Genomic DNA, 19,844 nt, shown 5'->3' on the forward strand with positions numbered 1-19,844 from the left:
TTTTATTTTTATGCATAGGGGCCTCTGAATCTTGACATGGCTCAGGGCTTCAGCATGTCTTAAACCCCCCCACTTCCCCATATTAGAGTCTTGCCCCATCCTCCTCCCTGAGTTCCAGTCACAGTATGGATATTCTCTTATTTCTTTGGTCTATGTCATTCCATTGACTGAGCAATCTCGACCAGCTGCTTCCTGTCCTTTAAAATGATTTGGCACCTCTAAATATATGAACACCTCATTGGGGGGAAAAACATTACATGGCTTTTAAGCTAAGGTACCACACTTCTATTGTCTTGCTTCAAGCTGGAAAACAGAACCCAAGAAATCTAATTTGGAGTCCTAATCCTCCCCAATGTTCATTGCATCAATGTTCCTAAAGCATATTATTATTATTATTATTATTATTATTATTATTATTTATATAGCACCATCAGTGTACATGGTGCTGTACAGAGTAATATTAGTTATAATTAGCACAAAAGTGTTTTCAGGATTCCAGTACTTAAGTGACAGTAAATTATGGGTTAAGTTTAGCAGAATTTATCATCTCTTAAATTTAAATCCTCTCCTCCTTGAAATGTGAATGAAATAAGCTGACTACTTTGCAAAAACTTTTATTGGATTTTCAATTAAGTTTGCTGTTCTTTTTTCTGGCGAGGCTCCTGTGCTTCTAACAGCTGTAGAACACCCATGAATTCAAGGGCAGAACATTTCCCCCAGGATGGACGGGCAGTGATGTGGCAAGCTTCACTTGCGGAATTTCTGCCAGTTATACTGCTTTTAAAAGCACAGGAGCCCTGCTGGGGGGGTGGGGGGTGGAGGGAGCTGACAGCCTAATTTTCGACAGGCTGCATCAAACCCTGCCTGCTTCTCCTGCCCTGAGCTCAGCTTCAACCGAAAATACCAGGCGTTTCCGGGTTGTTATTTCAATAAAAGTGGATTACTGTTGGCGCATGCGCGGGGTCACCTTCTATGTGACCCTTGCTGTGATCGTTTCCCTTTCCAGCTACGGCTCCAATCGATGTGTGGGGGCTCGATGCAGCAGCCTGTTCGTCGGAGCGGTCCTCGGTCTAGGTTGTTGCCGCCGCCGCCGCCTGCTCCGCTCCCGCTGTCTTTGCCGGCACAGCTCCCTATCGACGGTGTCGGGCCTCCAGCAACCATTTTGAGCGGAGATCGAACAAGGCCCAAAGAAGGGCTGGTAAGCACTGGGTTTAGTTTCCCGGGCCCATTAATTTCGGGAGTTCCCGCCTTAGCCATTTCGTGCACGTGGGAGGCCAGCAGAGCCTGGGCTCTTTCCCTTTTATGCACAAGCCGCCCCGCCCCCATCCCCGCGATCTTAGTCCCGGTAGGTTTGGTGTGCAGAATGAAAAAGGAGTGGACTTCAGAGAAGCAAAGCAGTCGCCGGGGTGGGGTGCGGTGGTGGCTGTAGCGTGGAGGGCTGCAAAAGTCACGTAAAGGGAGGAATGTGACTAGCTAAATGGTGTGATTATGGGACATAAGAGCCATACTGGATCAGACCAAGAGTCCATCTAGTCCAACACTCTGTTCACACAGTGGCCAATCAGCTGTCGACCAGGGACCCACAATCAACAGCACCCTTCCACCCATGGACGCCAGCAACTGGTGAATATAGGCTTACTGTCCATATATATGAAATGTGTCGCCTCTTTATGTAGAACAGCAGTTCTGTGCGCAGTTACCTGGGAGAGTCCCATTGAATACAGAGGGACTGACTTCTAAATAAATATAAATACATTCCTGCTGTCAGTGTTTTGGATTCGGTATTATACATTAAGCATACCATGCAATAATAATAAGGGTTTAAATCTTCCCTCACCATCATCAGAACACAACAGCATTGCTGGATCAGATCACAGGCCATCTAGTCCACTATCTGTTTTCAATAGTTTCCAGGCTGATGTCTCTGGGGTGCCTATAAGCAAGGCATAAAAGCAATGGCCCTTATTTACCACATGAACATCTGTGATTGGTGTTACAAAGCTCACTGCATCTGAACATGGCAGCTATGTTTGGCTATAATCATAAATAGCCGTTAAAATAATTATCTGTTCATTTGTCTGATCACCCTCTAAAGCCAGTGGCCGTCACTGTGGGTGCTTCGAAACAGAGGGCTCCTAGCATTGCCAGTCAAAAGACATTGTGCAGGTATTCTATCTTTCCTTCCTTAAAGGATTTCCTGTGGTAAGAAAAAAAATGCAAAAGAGGTGGTAAGAAAACATGGGAGGATTGCAAGTGGAAGATGACATGGTCTAGAATGCCCATCCAATTCTGTGTTTTGAGGCAGGGTGATGGCAAAATAAAAGCCCTTATGTGGCTTAGGGAACAATCCTGTGTCCCCTAGACAGTGTCTGGGGTCACATAATGTTGTTCAGATTCCTAGTTCAGAGCCAGGAACCCAGGCTCTTCCCCACTCTCGGAGTCAGCACAGAAACAACCACGCTGGCTACCTCTCTGCTCTCATAAAATGGAACATGAGACAGGGGAAAGGGGGTGTTTCCAGAGGAGAGGAAGAGACTGGGGTGGCTAGGCTGCACTATTTTTTATGGCTACCGCACCCTCCTTCCCTTTCCAAGGTGCCGCTGCTTGATGGGGAAAATCTCCCCCTCTAGCAGAAATGCAGGGCAGGCTGGAGTACAGAGGCAAAGATCGCCTCTGTACTGCTCTCGCTCTGCATAAGATTCCTGCCAGCTTCTGAGTTTGGAGGCTGAGGGGAATTGCAATAGGATTGCGCCCTTCCCATCAGCCGCATCCATCAAGACTAGTGATTCTTTTTGTGTCTTAGTAGTTGTTGTGTATGAGATTTTAAAATCCATTTTAAAGTCAAACAGTCTGAGTGTACTAATCTGATAATTTCTACTGGCCAAGTTCTCTTATGTGCTCTATCAGCATCTGAAGTGTAGTTCATGGGAATATGTAAGGCTTTTGCATGGTTGTCCCCTGGGTTTTGGAACTCACTTCCCACGAAAACCAGTCTGATTGCCTCACTGATAGCATTCTGTCATTATCTGACCTTCTATATATTTGATGAATATAAGTATTTCATATTACTTTTTAGTTGTGATTCTGAATTATTTTCTTCGCTTCTTAGTGATAGGTTCTTAGCCGCTTAGTTAATGCCTCTTGTTTTTTTAAGTAGTAAGCTACCCTGGGCATTTTCTGTAAATTAGGAATGTAGCATATTTATTTATTTATTTATTACATTTTATGTAATAAAATAAATATGTAATATAAAATTATAAAATTATTTTATCTGTAATAAAATAAAATAAAAGTCAACGATAAATATCTTACCATACTTGTAAGCAATTATTTTCTCTGTTTCAGACTGCTGGAAGAGCACCCATGCTCACCATGTATAGACCAAAAGTAGGCCTGAAAGACAGGCAACAGCTTTACAAACTGATTATTAGTCAGCTGCTATATGATGGATATATCAACATTGCTAATGGTCTGATAAATGAGGTAAAGCCACAGTCTGTATGTGCACCCTCAGAACAGCTTTTGCATCTTATTAAAGTGGGTAAGTTGTAATGCCAAACAGAAATATGTCATTTTATGGGACACTACTTTGATATTGTTAGCATTGTTAAGACATGGCATGTCAGAACCTCAGTAATCAAATATCTCTTCGTCTCCGGGTGTTTATTCTCTGCAATCTCATGATACGAAGCAAATATGAAATGCTAAAACGATACTAAACAAGTAGATTTGTAAGTTGTCCCATATCAAAAATACATTACTAGAGATTACTGAACAAAAATGGACAATTGTATCCTATGGTTTAGATCCAGACCTAGTTATACATAGCGTAGACTCATTGACTTCCATTCAGACTGTTCTAAATATGACTACATGTGGCTGCAACCCTATAAACGTGCTCAGACTGGGATAGATAACAGTAATGAATGGACATGATGGCTTCCATTGGGGCTGCCTGTACTACCCTGACATTGTAAAAGTAGTTCAGCTTCTCATATTTGCAGCCATGCTACACGTTAACTCCCTGCTAGCCCCACTATCTCTTTACTCTTCATTGTGCAATGAAGATTAATTAGGACCCACCTTTATGTATGAGAAGTAAATTAGAGGTGCATAGTTGTGAATAATTTTGTTTCACCGTGGGGTTTATTTAGGGAGCCTTAACATTGCACAAGTGAGTCCATCATATGGGGTAAAAGTAGTTGTTATGAGTGGTTTCGTATTTATGGTGGTAATTTACTTCTACAAACTTTAGTATGCATTTTTTAAGTTTTCAGTTGGCTCGTACAGAGAGTGAGAGCTATTTCTGAGATATTTTCACTATTCCATCTATCTAAACAAAAACAGTGTGCCACTTCAAGTGTAATGCGAAATTATGTCAAACTATGGGTATCCATTAAATTAACAGCCTGTCCTCCCCTTTCATCTTCCTACTGTTGTTGCACTTTCCCTGACTTCCTCTTCAAATCTTTGTTTACATATGGGATAATTTTTAAAGTCTCAGTCACTTGAATCAATTTCTCAATTGAGCAGAAATCAATTGAAAGGGGGGTAATTTTTTTAAAAAAAAAAGCATGATAGGCTGCAACCTTATACACACTTGTTTTGGAGTAAGTCCATTTAAACTTGGTGGAGCATACTTCTGAGTAGAGATGAAAGGATTGTGCTTTTAAGTATTATCTAAAGTATCTTTCTGAAGAGCAGAGTTTGGGCTGCTACCCTGAATATGCTTGTATGAAATTCAGAAGGGAATGGTTCAGGCTTAAAAGCATGATACTAAAGTGACATTTGAAATATTATTTGATAACATGGGTAGCAGGATATTGATGCCAGTCATCCTCCTTAACCTCCGTTCCAAAATAGGTTTGAGAACTACTAACTTGTGTCTTGCCTGATTAATGTTTGTGTCTTCCTACTCTTGGAAAATAGACTTCCATATGCTCTTTTCTTCCAGGAATGGAAAACGATGATAGTGCAGTTCAGTATGCAATTGGGCGCTCTGATACGGTAGCTCCTGGCACAGGGATTGACTTGGAGTTTGATGCAGATGTACAGACGATGTCCCCAGAAGCTTCTGAATACGAGACATGTTATGTCACATCTCACAAAGGACCATGTCGCGTAGCTACCTATAGCAGAGATGGACAGTTAATAGCTACAGGATCAGCTGATGCTTCAATAAAAATTCTTGATACAGAGCGAATGTTGGCAAAGAGTGCTATGCCTATTGAGGTAAATACTCAAATAGTAACGAAACCATAAATATTCACATTGTTGCTTTCGCAGTTCTGGATCATTGGGGTTACCAAGAGAGACAGAATGCTTCATGGAGTGGACCCATCCCACACCCTCCAGAATACATGTTCCATGCATTAGTGGCTTTTTGCTTTATGCCCAGGGTCCACCATATTTGAGATCAGAATTAAGGATCAGTCATTCAACATGTTGGCTAATGGCCGCTTTCTCCTTTTAGTTGGCGTTCCACAGGGCTCTGTGCTCAGCGCATTGTTTTCTTTATATATGTTATCCTTGGGTATAATCTTATTCGATCACGTGGCCTCCAATATCATTTGTATGCTTATGATGCACAATTATATCTTTCATCTCCGGAACTTTCTCCTGATGTTCAGGATCGTGTCTCGGCATGTCTTTTGGATATGTCAGCTTAGATGCGTCATGTCATTTGTAATTTAATATGGCAAAGACAATTGCTTGTTTTTCTTCCCAGACCTTCTCCCTATCTTTAATTTTCTATTACTGTTAATAATGTTAACTTTATCCAGTTGAGGAAGCTCGTAAACTCAGTTTTATTTTCAATTCCTCACTTTCCTTTACTCCTCATATTGAGGCAGTAGCTAAGTCCAATCGTTTTTATCTGTCTCTTCTGCCAAGACTCTTGTTCATGCTTTGGTCATTTCTTGTCTGGACTATTGTAATCTTCACCTGACTGGCTTTCCTTTTTCTCACGTTAGTTCATTGGATTCTATTCATCATTCTGCTGCTAAGATCATTTTGTGGCTCGTCGCTTTGATCATATTACTCCACTCCTGAAATCCCTTCATTGGCTTCCAATTCACTATAGAATCCAATATAAGCTTCTCCTGTTGACGTTCAAAGTTTGTCATCGTCTAGCTCCTTCCTATCTTCTCTTATTTCACATTATAGCCCCATTCACGCTCTTCACTCATTAAATGTTACATTTCTTACCCTCCCAAGGGTCTCTACTTTTCTTGCTCAGCTTCGTCTATCTTCTCTCACTGCCCCCTATGCCTGGAATTCTCTTTCGGAGCATTTGCAGACCACGAGTTCAATTACGGTCTTTAAAGCTCAGCTGAAAACTTTTCTTTTTTCCGAAGCTTTTAGAACATGAGTTTGATCTTACTGTTTTATAATGTTAGTTTTATTGTCCCCTGTGCCTGTTTGGTGCATTCCCTTCCTTGTTGTTTTATTGTGATTTATCAGAATGTAAGCCTATGTGACAGAGAGTTGCTGTTTTATTGTTTTACTATGTACAGCACCATGGTAAATTATTATTGGTAGTAATACTATTACTACTAATAAGAATAAAAATAATAATACTTTTTCCTAGATCAGAGAATTATCATGAAGAGCCTCTCCATGTATCATTTGTGTTGACTTGCCTGAACTCCCCATAAATATTTCTCTCCCATTTTGACCCCAATTGTATGGGATAGGTCTGGGGGACTGATAACGTTGAAGGTCCTCCCTTTAGATGTGGCGACATGGGTGCTATGTTTGTAAGTGAAAAATGTAATTTTTAGAAATGCATTGTTTTAATATTTTGATTAGTAACGCCAGTGGGATCTAAAAATAATTTTCCCCCCAGCTCACTATCCTCGAGGAAGCAAACAGGTTTATGCACGCAACTCTTCAGGCATGCTAATATTCGTGTGCTAAAGGTTTTCAGTATTCCTATAATAACTTCTGAGTAAAGTTTTGAATTGGTTTGAATATAATATTTAAGCCTCACTAAGGTAGCGGTCTCCAAGGTATAAGCCCCATTAAACAAAACAGGACGTAATTCTGAGTAAGGAACAGCCAAGAACAAATAACTCAGGAATGCAATAAAACAGATTCTACTGAGTTTGTTATTTATACATTTAAATGTTTAAAAACAAAACTAAAATGTTTAAAATTCAACTATGTAGCAATACATTGGCTGTGTTGTGATGTAAAGATAAGCCAGATTTGCTGAGTAATCTGGCTTGTGAACCATAAGCATGATGTCTAATTCCCTCCTGCTGCCACCGCCGTGGCTCTTCCCACTAGTGGGAACAGCTAAGCTAACGTAAAAGTTCACTTCAGAATCCAATATAAACTTCTCCTGTTGACCTTCAAAGCTTTTCACGGTCTAGCTCCTGCCTATCTCTCCTCTCTCCTCTCACACTATTGCCCCACTCGTGCTCTTCGCTCCTCTGATGCCATGCTTCTCGCCTGCCCAAGGGTCTCTCCTTCCCTTGCTCGGCTTCGCCCATTTTCTTCTGCTGCCCCTTACGCCTGGAACGCTCTTCCAGAACGTCTGAGATCCACAAGTTCAATCGCAACTTTTAAAGCTCAGCTAAAAACTTTTCTTTTTCCTAAAGCTTTTACAACTTGATGCTGTTTGGACTTTATACTGTTATACTGTTAGTTTTACCCTACCCTGCGCCTGTTTACCCTACCCAGTGCCTGTTTGCATTCTCTTCCCCTCCTTATCGCTCTACTATGATTTTAATAGAATGTAAGCCTATGCGGCAGGGTCTTGCTATTTACTGTTTTACGCTGTACAGCACCATGTACATAGATGGTGCTATATAAATAAATAAATAAATAATAATAATAATAATAATAATAATAAAAGTAACATTGAAGCAAAAGCTTCCCTGTACATCAAAACCTAGACTTTTGGTTTGTTGTTCCCCTAACAAATCAGGTTCTAAAAAACAGGTATTGAAGTTGGTTTTCTGTTCCTGGTTTGTTAGGTGGGAGTGACAAGCCAGATTATAAATGCAATGGAAAACACTCATGTATTTACTTTTGTCTTGGTTCAGGTAGCGAAAATGCTGAGCTTACGATGCTATGTTTCTAAATGTTTTCTTCAGGTTATGATGAATGAGACAGCTCAGCAGAACATGGAGAACCACCCTGTTATTAGGACTCTTTATGATCACGTGGATGAAGTGACATGTTTAGCTTTCCATCCAACAGAACAAATCCTTGCCTCTGGTTCAAGGGATTACACACTTAAGTTGTTTGACTACTCAAAACCATCTGCCAAAAGAGCCTTCAAATACATCCAGGTTAGAAACTTTAATCATAACTTTATAAGGAATAATAAAAATAACTGGCCTTGATTTAGAAAAGGCTTCACTTTTTGTGAAGACTTGCTGATGTCATTGAGTGGTGTGCACAAGTGTTTGCAGAATTAAGATCACCTGGGATTCACAAAACCTAGTTCGTCATAAGGACATAAATCAGTCATGCTAGCCATTGAAACTATTTAGTTTTAAGCTTAAGGGCCAAAGTAGCCATGACATAGAGTTGTCTTGCTTTTTCCCTGACTTTTTTTTCTAACTGGAAAGCAACTTCAGATGTTGCTGCAATTGGGAGCCAGAGGAACAGGTAGTGGTGGTGGAAGGGACTGTTTAACCCTTCTCCTTCCAGCCTTTTGTTTGCTTTAACTCTCATCACCATCACCCTGAGCTGCCATTAGTTTTTTCAGAGCATGAATCTATCTTGCAGTGGGTGAGAATGGAGCTGTACCATATGGGGACTATTATATACAAGCCACATCTTTTTAATCGGTTTCCTTTTCTTCCCTTTTTTACCTATAACAGTGTCACCACTCTTGCATTTTCCACTTACTAACCCTTCTTTTTTCTTTCAAATCTATTATTAGGGGATATCATTTTGCTTTGATTATGTTTTGTCTGGCTTATTTAGAAAGCAATGACCTTCTGTGCACATATTCTGTTTTATACAGCAACCAGTGTAGCATTGATATCTAGATGGATCTTAATAAGAGCTCAATGCTTTCTAATGCTAATTGTGTGTTTTCCAACTAAACAGGAAGCAGAAATGCTGCGTTCTATCTCTTTTCATCCTTCTGGAGACTTCATACTTGTCGGTACCCAGCATCCTACCCTGCGGCTATATGACGTCAATACTTTCCAGTGCTTTGTATCTTGCAATCCTCAAGATCAGCATACAGATGCCATATGCTCGGTTAATTACAATGCAAGTGCTAACATGTATGTAACAGGCAGCAAAGATGGATGCATCAAATTGTGGGATGGCGTTTCAAATCGGTGTATCACTACTTTTGAGAAAGCGCATGATGGGGCTGAAGTCTGCTCTGCCATTTTCTCCAAGAATTCCAAGTATATTTTGTCGAGTGGAAAAGACTCTGTAGCCAAGCTATGGGAGATATCTACAGGGAGAACACTAGTCAAATATACAGGTGGGTAAAACCTAATTTGAATAATATATTCTTTCTTTTTCCATAGGCTGCTGCATCTAGTTAATGGTGTTTAGTATTTTATTTCATTTTGATTCTTGTGTGGCTTCTGGCTTTGCACAAAGCCAAACTGCTCTTGTAGCAATCACAATTTTTCCACCTTGGCTGCATATCATAAAGTTAAAAGGTTGTTTTGTGAACCTATTCACATGCAAGCATCTTGTTCTAGCTCAGTTTAACTAGTACAGAAGTGTAATTTTAATGACAGGTGAAGTCTTGGACTGCAACCCAGGGAAACCTCAGGATTATTTTCTGCTTAGCTGAGCAAGTGACTGTCACTTAACCTAAGCTCCTCTAGTGAGGGTAATAGTGGACTGCTTCTGGGACCATAATGAAGAAAACTGCAAAAAGTTTAAGTGCTATATAGGCCTTAGCTAGACCTAAAGTTTATCCCGGGGTCATCTCTGTTCATGTAAATGACACACAGGATATCCCGGGAGCAGGCAGGGACGACCCTGGGACAATCCCGGGATAAACCTTAGGTCTAGCTGAGGCCATAAAGTCTGTAAAAGTGGCCTTTAAATAACTCCAGATTTCTCCCTGCTCAATAATTGCATCAGCATTATTAAGCAAAACATGTCTTGTCCTAGAACTAGGAGAAACTCAGTGTATGATCTGTAGTCTTCTTCAAGAGCATACTTGTGTTCTTGCACAGCTCAAGCACAGTTTATTTGGGAGATATTCTTGTTATAGAAATGTTGTCACTCTTTTGGAGTTTTTCTTTTCATTTCATATGGCTGGTCCAGAAAAAGCAGCAAAATGTAAGCTTTGCATCTCTCTACTCAATACTTTCTCCCTTTACCTCCAATGTGAGATGCTGCTGCAATAGCATAGAGCTTCAAAAAAAAATAAAAAATCAGGAAATAAATTGTTTGAACTGACATTTCTATAAGAATGCACAAGTTGATGTGCATTGTACATCAACTTGTAAAATGCACATCAACTTGTAAAAACAAGTTGATGTGCATTGTCTTGTAATTCAAGGTTTATAAAACGTTAAACCAGCAGGGTGCAGCCAAGTCCCAAGTTGTGGCATACTGATATGTGCTTTATCATTATGTGTTTCCTTGACAAAGAAACTGGAGGGAACTGTGGATCTTCTTAGTATTCATTTTGTAGTTCTCTTTCTAGGAAAACAATACCTAAACTTGATGATGTAATCTATTACTTTATCACTTGATGGACTCAACTGCAAAGCCATTTTAACTGGTACACTAATGGGTTTTTTACCAAGTCAATATTTCATCTTACCCATATATGCAGTAAGCAGCAAAAAACACCCTAATTTGCAAAAGATATATGTTTTAAAATGCTTTCAATAATTTCATTTCAAATGATTAGAGTCCATTTATTCCAATGGGATCTACATTATTTTTATTCTTTGGCATCATTAGTCAGAAGCCCGTGCATCTAATACAAGGAGCTTCAAAGAGATAGTGGCTCCGTATAAGCAAATACATATAACTGAATGACAAATAATACAATATCTATCACAAACAATGTCCCCATTAAATTCTGGCATTTATAAACTCTGGTATACTTTAGCATTTCTTTCTCAATTCTCAGAAGCATTAAAGTAAGGTGTAAGTATAAGATAACCCATACTTGGGAAATATCTAAATCTTAGCATGATTAAAGGCCTGAGACCGTTTCGGAATCAGGTAAAGGATTTGTGTACCAGCTAATGGACAATACATGGTTGATACAAATACTTCATCACTGATGCCCCACTTCATTATGCTGGTGTAGGAGTTCAGCATTTAAGATTTCACTGAGTGTACCAGTAAATGTATGCACGTCTCATGTACCCAAGCCTTATAATATTGTAATTCTGTGTTTTCTGCTTCAAAGGTTGTAATCTATTGATATGGCAATCATGTTTACTTGGAAGAAAGCCCCATTGAATTAAATGGGGCTTACTCCCCAGTAAATGTGTATACTGTAGGATTACAGACTTAGTTGATTGTTTCACTGATGTTGATTAGTGGATGTAAACAGTTAGACTATTAGGCATCGTACTAAGAGATTCATGGAACGGGTACAGCATAGAGTTAATACATAATCTAAAGGTGGGTTCCCAGCATTACTACTATATCCTTCTCCCAGTGCCGTAAGTCCTGGGAAGAAATATTCCTCCCTCTCCCCCATATCATAAAACAGTAGTTCCTTTAAATACCACATATGTGTATTTGGCAGCTCTGGTTCTTTTTCTTAGTGTTGTGCAATCAAAACATTTGCTATTGATAAATTGTTCCTGGTCGTGGTTTTGCACATACCTCTTTCAAACATCCACCAAGGGCCAGCATGGGCCCAAATGTATTTCTTAAAATCACAATGTTTTAATACCTTGCTCCAATTTATTTTAATTCACAGCCAAGCCTGTCGTATATGGTAAAAACCTCTTTTAACAATGCTTCATCTTTAACAGGAATAATCTGAGGTTGAAATATAGGTTGTAATATCACTGCCTCTTGAACTGATTTTTCAGTAATATTTAAACTAGGAGTTTGCCTTGTGCCAATTTTTTTGTAACATCCATCCATATTTCTTCGGGGACCAGTTTCCCTAAATCTTGTTCTTACTTTGTAATATAACTAGTACCCATTCTTCAGTCTCTGTTAGCAGCCATTATATCTGAAATGAATCTTTTCCTTCCTTCCTTCAGTAATGATGATTGCTGTTATGTTTCTGGCCTTCAACCTGCCACACGGTTGTTGTACTGCCCAGTGTCTTCCCATAGGTATTGAAAGAAAAAGTTAGGTGATGAGATGTTTTATTTTAGTAACCTTTTGTCAAAGTGACAGAATAGGTATTAAACAGAAATAGTTAAATCTTTCTGAATTCAACTCTTAAGACAGTACTCTGGAAAGAAAGGAGCTTCATAAGTTTTAAATGAAACTTGTGTTTTACAGTACTTTCCTGGCTGCTCACGATAAATATTTTGAAGGGATTGCACTACTTCCTTGCACCACCACCAAGAAAAGTGTTGATCAGCACTTCTGGTTTATGTTGGCTGTACCACGAAAATGGAATTAACTTATTAAATTCACACCCACAAAGATGTAGTGATTGTGCATTAGTTTAGATGGCTTTTAAGAAACAAATACATGAAGGACAGACCTGATCAATGGCTATTTAACACAACATCTAAATTGAAATTCCGCATCCAGAAGCAGCTGGTGCCTTTATGCCATGCTCAGAATTTGACTGGCCACTGCTGGAAATAGAGTCCTGGACTACATGGACCTTAGTCTGATCCAGCAGAGCTCTTTTCTTTCTTTTTTTTCTTTGATAAAATTGGGGCTTCATGATAAAAAAAAAGCAACCAACAACATTTGAAATCGCAAATCTTTTCTGATTTATCTGCAAACTCTGGTCTGAAAGTAGGCATTCCACATTTCCTAGATAGAATGAATATTTTCAGGGTTATGGGGAAAAATAAAAGTTATTAAGCAGTCATGCTTATGAGAGCAATTTTTCCAAACCATAACAGCATTAAGTTCTAACCAGAAATGCATCTCTTGAGTCTGTTCATAATTTTAATCTGTAAAAAGCTTGTCACACGTCTGTTAATTGAGTTTCCAAATATCTAGCAAGACCACGTTACTAGTGGGTCCCAAATTGGTTTAGCCATTTCATTCACTTAATAGACATAAATCTGAAAAGTGTAGCCTAAGTAAGTCTCACTTTATTCAATGGGGGTTTATTTCCAAGCCAATGGACATTGGATTGTCTTAGTCTTTACTGAGATCATGTTATACTATCTTGATATTTCTGTTTTAACTTCTTTCAGAGTTTTAGAAAGGCTAATCAGGGATACCATTATATAATCCACCTAATATGAAACTTTTGTTTCCCTCTTAACTTGTAACTTTATTCTATCTGATAACAGAAGCTGAAGCATCTGTCAATAAAATTGGCGAAAGGGGTATCATTGTTACATGCCAGTTTCCAGCAATGTGGATTCTGACAAACTGCTATTCCCCAAAATATTAGAAAATGATTAGTTGTTACACATGTATAGCCATGTAGAAGATAGGAAGCTTAACAAACCTTTCAAGAACGTTGACCAAATGTTCCTCTCATTCTGCTTGAATGCTTTTTCAACATACAAAAAGACAAGACAAGGGGACAATCACTTATTCTAGATAATTTGGTATATCTGAATAAGCTGGACGTTCGCAACTGGAAATAAATGTTATGTCATCTGCATGGGACCTGCAACAAAACATTTCTGTATGGACTGCTACCCTTAGAATTCCAGGCATCCATTCCATCACCACTCTCCTCCCAGTTTTCCATTCTTTCTCAAACATTTAGTCAGCATTCTGTGCCTACTAAATTCAGGCTGTTTTTAGTGGGGAGGGCCCTTAGGATCCTGTTTTTCTGAAGATGTTTACTAGTTCTGCAAACCTTAGGCATTCCACAAGGCTGCTGTTACCTCTTGTGCATAGATGGTGCCATTTTGGCTACATAAATACCAGCACTTGGAGGATTGAGATTGCTATTAGTATATATTATTATATATTTAGGTTTGAACAAATTCACTTTGTGCCACAATTGAAATAACGGTGTATTGCCTTGACTTAGAATAGAAATAATGGTATGCAGCTGAACCATAAACAAATCCTTTGCCTCTTGGGGATCAGAGTAACTAAGACAAAGGCAACTGACTGGTTGAAAGTTATTCACTACTTCATCTGAAGACTACTAAGATCCCAACAAATATTTTGTAACAATTTGATATAAGTCCACTAGGGCCTGGTGTTTTTCTATCCTTAAGTTTTTTAATTGTCTGCCTTACTTTTTGTACTGTAAGGTTCAACCTATTCCTTTCCTCATCTGAAATTTTAGGAATTTGGACGTTAGAAAGAAAGGCATCAAGCTCTTTTTCTTGGGGTGAGTCAGACCTATATAACTATGAATAATATTTAAACAAGTCTGCCAAAATTAGATTCATATCCAGTCTACCCCACCCCATTAATAGATTTTTTTAAAAAGACACTGCAGAATAACACTGAACCTAAAAAGTACATTAAAAAAATACCTCTTCATGCTTAACCCTGACCATGAGAGCTACAGTGTTATATCTGAATTTTCCAGTCAGACATTAAGAGTGGTCCCACATAGAGCGCATCACAGTAGCCTAGCTCAAGGCGACAAACACATGACAGTTGCTAGGTTTTGATCAGATAGAACAGGAACTCTTCAAAGCTATGAATATGCCAGTATCAGTTTATAAATGAAGATCTTCATCCCAAGTTCATAAGGGCAGTCTCAAATTTTCTTGGATCCAGAAGATTGATGTCCAGTCCAGGGAGCAGGGGGCAAATGCTGTTGATAACCTTTCACAAAGGAAAGGTAGAAGTATATCAAGCTACATCCAAGATACATTTTTGTCCCTTTTTTAAGAAGACAAAGAATTATAGAGTTAAAGCTACCAGCACACTAACTTCTCTGAATGAAGAAATTATTCCCATAGCCTGCAAGGAAACCCAGCTTCTCCTGTTCATTTATGGCAAGCTACAGTGGGTGTGAACCTAGCTAACTTGTTGTCTTCCTTACACCCTTGAGTGTGCAGACACTACGTTGGGTGAATCTGAGCCTCCAATACCTCAAACTGAGTGTGCAATTAAAATGGCAGCTGCCATGAAATTCAAGCAGTTCATGTCTGCAAAGTGGATGGCAGAGTCTTCATTAAAGGCGTTATAAAAGGCATTTAACGTATCTGTCTTTGGGCAGAGGCAACCCACATTCACCCACCTCCATGCTTGGGATGATACTCTGCAGATGTGATGGCAGCCAAGAAAAATGTTCTGTGCCGAGATTAGTTGGTTTTGGCCTAAGTCAAGCGCCACCTATGCTCAGATCATTTACCTTCTCACTTAATTTGTCTTGGGTTCTTTGTAGACTTTGGGACTCTGGATCAACGAAGTGTGGGAGAACACCCTTGAGAGCAACTACTTTGCTAATTAACAGGGTGTAAGTTAACAGAATATTTGTCCCAAGCCCAATGTTGAAAATACTTCAAAATATTCTGAATTGATCTGACTTTATAAAACTCCAGGGGCAGACAAATCTAATGGGACCCACCAACCCAAGCCTTCTGATTTTGCTTTCAGAATGGTGTCTTGGCACCCTCTCCCCCGCACTATCACCTTATAGCTTTTGGGAATGAATATGCAAAATCACATTTTCTCTTGACAGACCCCTTAAAACATTTATATTAAGTAATTCCTGTCTAGCTCTGATAATTGCTATGGAAATAGTATATCCCTTACCTTACTTACCACTAGAAAATGTAACAGACATTTGGATTCACCATTAAACCAGTTTTCTTGATGATCAATAGTTAACAATAGAATATTTTTAAAAAACCAGAATGGTTGACCTGGGTACACCTGAGTTCCAGAATAGTGTGCTGGCTGTGCTGGATTGGGGAAACCTAGGTTCAAATTCCCATTCAGCCTGGGTCGTTGGTTTTGGAAAGTTGCTTTCTTTCAGCCCAACCTACCTTGGGGTAAGAGTGGGATAGAATATTCCTTGGAAGGGTGGGATATAAATTCCAATTTGATGTTGGTGTGATGATAGAAATGATTACACCCTATTTCATAGTCAAGTGTGATACAATTCCTGGTGAAAACGAAAAAGTATGGGCTAACAGGGAACTGGTATATTTCTTAGGATATAATCAGCAAGTTTAAACCATGAAGTCGTTATTGTAATTTAATGGGAGAACATTTGAAGTCTTAATAGATCTGCACCCTGTGGCCTCTCCCACTTTGGGTCAGTAACGTCTTTCAACTTTCCTTTATTTCTTTACTCTAGTTTTTAGTGTTGTCCAGTGGAAAATATATTCATTATAGGAGGCATAAAACATTCAAAGTTCTACTTCGTGGTCTCTGTGCATCACACATTTGGGCTCTGCGCCTGCGCAGAGCCTCGTTCGGGAATTTTCCATAGCTGAGGAACATTTTTGGTGGGAACCCTCCCCCACCATTCTACTGAGCATGCCCAGTGGGGTTCCTGCCTTCCCCTTAGTTCTCTTTCGACCACCACCTCGGTAGCTTCGTCGAGAGTGCGTTCTGTGAGAAAAACAAATTAGAATCGCATCCGCTGAGGTTTTTCTTCCCTGTATACTTTTTTCCCTCATTAATTTTACTGTTGTTGTTTTTTTAAAAAAAAACGATACTTCATTTTTCATTTTAGTGTCCTCTTGCCAGCTTAAGGTTGATCTTGGCTTTTGAAACAGTAGCTCTTTGATATTCTTGTCCTTTCTTCTCTGTAGGACCACCCTAGTGCATGCTGCTGAAATGTCAGTAGATGGTTTACACACAGGTGGCAAAAGACTTGCCATGATTCTAACATGGCGCAACAGCCATTTGGAGGACTTTGCAGTGATGCTGGCAAAGAGTGCTTCTGGTACCTTCACATCTGTACGGCATCTTCTCACAGAGCTCTTCAAGTTGGTGTGAGAGATACTGGCCAGGTTTGCACGATTGCAGGGATAAAAGAAGCCATCCTGGTTTCTCCCCCTCCCCTGCATGTGCCATACATGTGCCTGTTGTTCACATAATTATCTGCACTGCAGTGTGTGTTGGCATGTTGTTCAAACCTGGCCCGTGGCATGGTGGGGGTGGCTTTCTACCAGCCCTACATCTCACAATGTGCAGTAGGGGTTGTAGAGCGGGTATGAAGCCATCCCCACTGCGCACCGTGCCCAGTTCAAACAACACATCTCTTGTGACATGTTTTGCACTTTATGGATAAAATTGCTTGTAATAGCTTGGCACTGAGAGCAGAAGCTTATCAGGGGTTATCATCAGCAACCTCTTATAACAACTGCTTAAATGAATTTAGGGTAATTTATCCCTATTACAGGGTATTCTGAAAGTTAAATGTAGTCTATGTCCTTGCCCATTATGGTTGATGAAAGCTTGATGGGAAAGTGGGAAAGGCTTTGCTTGGAGTTGTTAAACAGGACAACCACCTGAAAGAAACAACCTTTCTTCCTGTGCCTTTTTGATCTGCAGAAATCAGGTGATAGCATCAGTCTGCATATCAAGCTGCTAGTGACACATTTGCAGGGCCTGATTTAAAAGTTGGCATCTCTACTGAAAAAAAACTTTATTGCAAGTGGGGAAAATTCTAACTTTTTTTGAAGAAAGTGTTCAATCCTCTTTTTTTAAAAAAACATTTCTAGATGCTGCCAATCATGAAAGTTACTGGCTATTCCCATATTTTTCCATTTTATGGAAATTGATTTAATGGACAACTCCATCATGACTTTCTGGGATGATTATGAAACAAATCTCTTCAATCCTATTTCTGTCTGGCTTCCAGCCTGGGCTCAGGGCCAAGACTGCCCTAATAGCCTAGGTGGAAATCATTTATTGAGACTGATAGGGGAAATTGTGTGGAATGAATTCTGTCTCTTACTGGACCAGGAAGGTGGCTTATACTGAGACCTTTGGCCCATCTAGCCCAGATTGTCAACACTGACTGGCAGCAGCTCTCCACGATTTCAGGCAGGGTTTTTTCCAGCCCTACCTGGAGATATGCTCTACCAGATGGAGCCAGTCAGTCATCTGACCTTATTAGCTCCCCTATGGGATTTGGTAAAACTAAATAGTCCTACCTGGCTTCATTACTTTGTAGGTATAAGTTCTGAGAGTGGAGATAGGTGTGTGTGTGTCTATGCTGTAGAAGTTGAGTTGTGGAATGCTACAGCTACGTTACATCTCCACGATTGTTTTAACAGTGGTATGAGGCTATTAAAAGGTCATGTGTAATTCTTGGAGTGAGATGTCATCAATATGTTAATGCCATTCAACTCTATTTTTCTTTTTGAATTGAGGAACATCAGTATTGAACCAGTGCCGTGTACCTTTTGGTTAACTAGATGAAGGGAATAATTTGAAAACTGAAAGGTGGTAGTGGTTGGTGCTCCCTAAATTCTAGAGAAAAGGAGAACACCTGTTGATGAATGTCTGTTCTTTTTTAATCACTCGGTGTGCAGTCTGGGAGAAGTCAGGGAGTGGTGGCTGCTCAGAGAATATGCATGTATTTGGTCAACTGTTCCCTTATTTTGAAAGCAGTGATCTAGCAACCATTATTCATGCTTTTATGACATCCAGATTTGATTACTGCTATGCATTCTACATCAGTTATACAGAATGGTGCAGTCCGCCTCCAGCTCTAGAACAGTGCCGGGGAAAATAGGCATTTGATGCTGAGCCATTGCACTACCAACCTATTCACTTCCAGATAAAATTAAAAGTTTTGAAGTCATCTTTTGAAGCCCTGAATGGCTTGATCCCAGGAGCCAGGTCATCTGAGGAAGTCCTGCTTCCAAGTAGTATTAATTTGGAGAAGGGCATTTTCTATGGTTGACCTGGAGCTGTGGAATACCCTCAGGATCTGTGCTAGTCTGTGCAAGAATGTCTTTTTATGAAGGCTCTTGCTGACTTTCTGTTGATTATTAGGGATTTTTAAAAAAAATAATGTCATTGGATTTTTGGTATTTGATACTTGCCAATATGGGTCAGCTGGCAAAGAGTGGGATATAACTTATGATGAACTCTGCTATCTTTAAATACTTGTTTTGATACATTGGAGCCTTTTAATGGTGCATGTATGTTGCTGCATCTGCAGGAGCTGGTTTGAGTGGACGCCAAGTTCACAGGACACAGGCCGTCTTCAACCACACAGAAGACTATGTGCTTCTTCCAGATGAAAGGACCATCAGCCTGTGCTGCTGGGACTCACGGACAGCTGAACGAAGGAATCTTCTTTCCTTAGGGCATAACAGCATTGTTCGCTGTATTGTCCATTCTCCTACCAATCCTGGCTTCATGACTTGCAGTGACGACTACAGAGCTCGATTTTGGTACCGAAGGTCAACCACAGACTAAAGCTGCACCTGTGAAATAGTTGCCTGAATTTTATTCCCTTTTTTATTATTATAAATACATGACTCTCTTTTTACCATAGTGAGTTTAAGTAGTTTGGACATATATCTCCCCCCTCTAGGAATAAAAACAATTGTTAACAAGAAAGATGATTTTAAAGTTGTGTCCACATATTGAAACCCAGGATTGCTTAAAATGTTTTTTTTTCCCCTTATCTAACTGCACACCTTCATTAGTCAAACTTGGTCTTCTGTTTTTTTAAAACTCTTAACTTCCTTTGCTCTATAAATAGTTAATTGCTGTTTATTATCATCTCTGGCTTGGAATTTTGTGCCATACTTTTGTGTTTTTCAAAAATTATTTAGATGATGCAGATCAGTTAACGTAAAGTTCTCATTAAAACTCATTCTTAGAAT

General features: G+C 39.6%; 1 protein-coding gene across 1 annotated transcript; it reads left to right on the forward strand.

Annotated features, from left to right (window-relative positions):
* The first annotated feature begins 970 nt into the window (after positions 1 to 970).
* Positions 971 to 19,844, forward strand: CSTF1 (cleavage stimulation factor subunit 1). The gene is made up of 6 exons (XM_063146432.1): positions 971 to 1,198; positions 3,346 to 3,541; positions 4,955 to 5,232; positions 8,103 to 8,300; positions 9,070 to 9,460; positions 19,172 to 19,844. Exons 1-6 carry the CDS (start codon positions 1,022 to 1,024, stop codon positions 19,429 to 19,431), a joined length of 1,500 nt encoding a protein of 499 aa, XP_063002502.1. The 5' UTR covers positions 971 to 1,021; the 3' UTR covers positions 19,432 to 19,844.

The sequence above is a fragment of the Elgaria multicarinata genome, chromosome 1, assembly GCF_023053635.1.
Source record: "Elgaria multicarinata webbii isolate HBS135686 ecotype San Diego chromosome 1, rElgMul1.1.pri, whole genome shotgun sequence".
NCBI lineage: Eukaryota > Metazoa > Chordata > Lepidosauria > Squamata > Anguidae > Elgaria > Elgaria multicarinata.

What these genes read in the sequence shown, in the direction of transcription:
- CSTF1 (XM_063146432.1), top strand. Translation starts at nt 1,022, where the DNA reads ATGTGTGGGGGCTCGATGCAGCAGCCTGTTCGTCGGAGCGGTCCTCGG. An exon ending in AGAGTGCTATGCCTATTGAG is followed by an intron (nt 5,233 to 8,102) that starts GTAAATACTCAA and finishes TGTTTTCTTCAG; the next exon opens with GTTATGATGAATGAGACAGC. An exon ending in AACACTAGTCAAATATACAG is followed by an intron (nt 9,461 to 19,171) that starts GTGGGTAAAACC and finishes CTGCATCTGCAG; the next exon opens with GAGCTGGTTTGAGTGGACGC.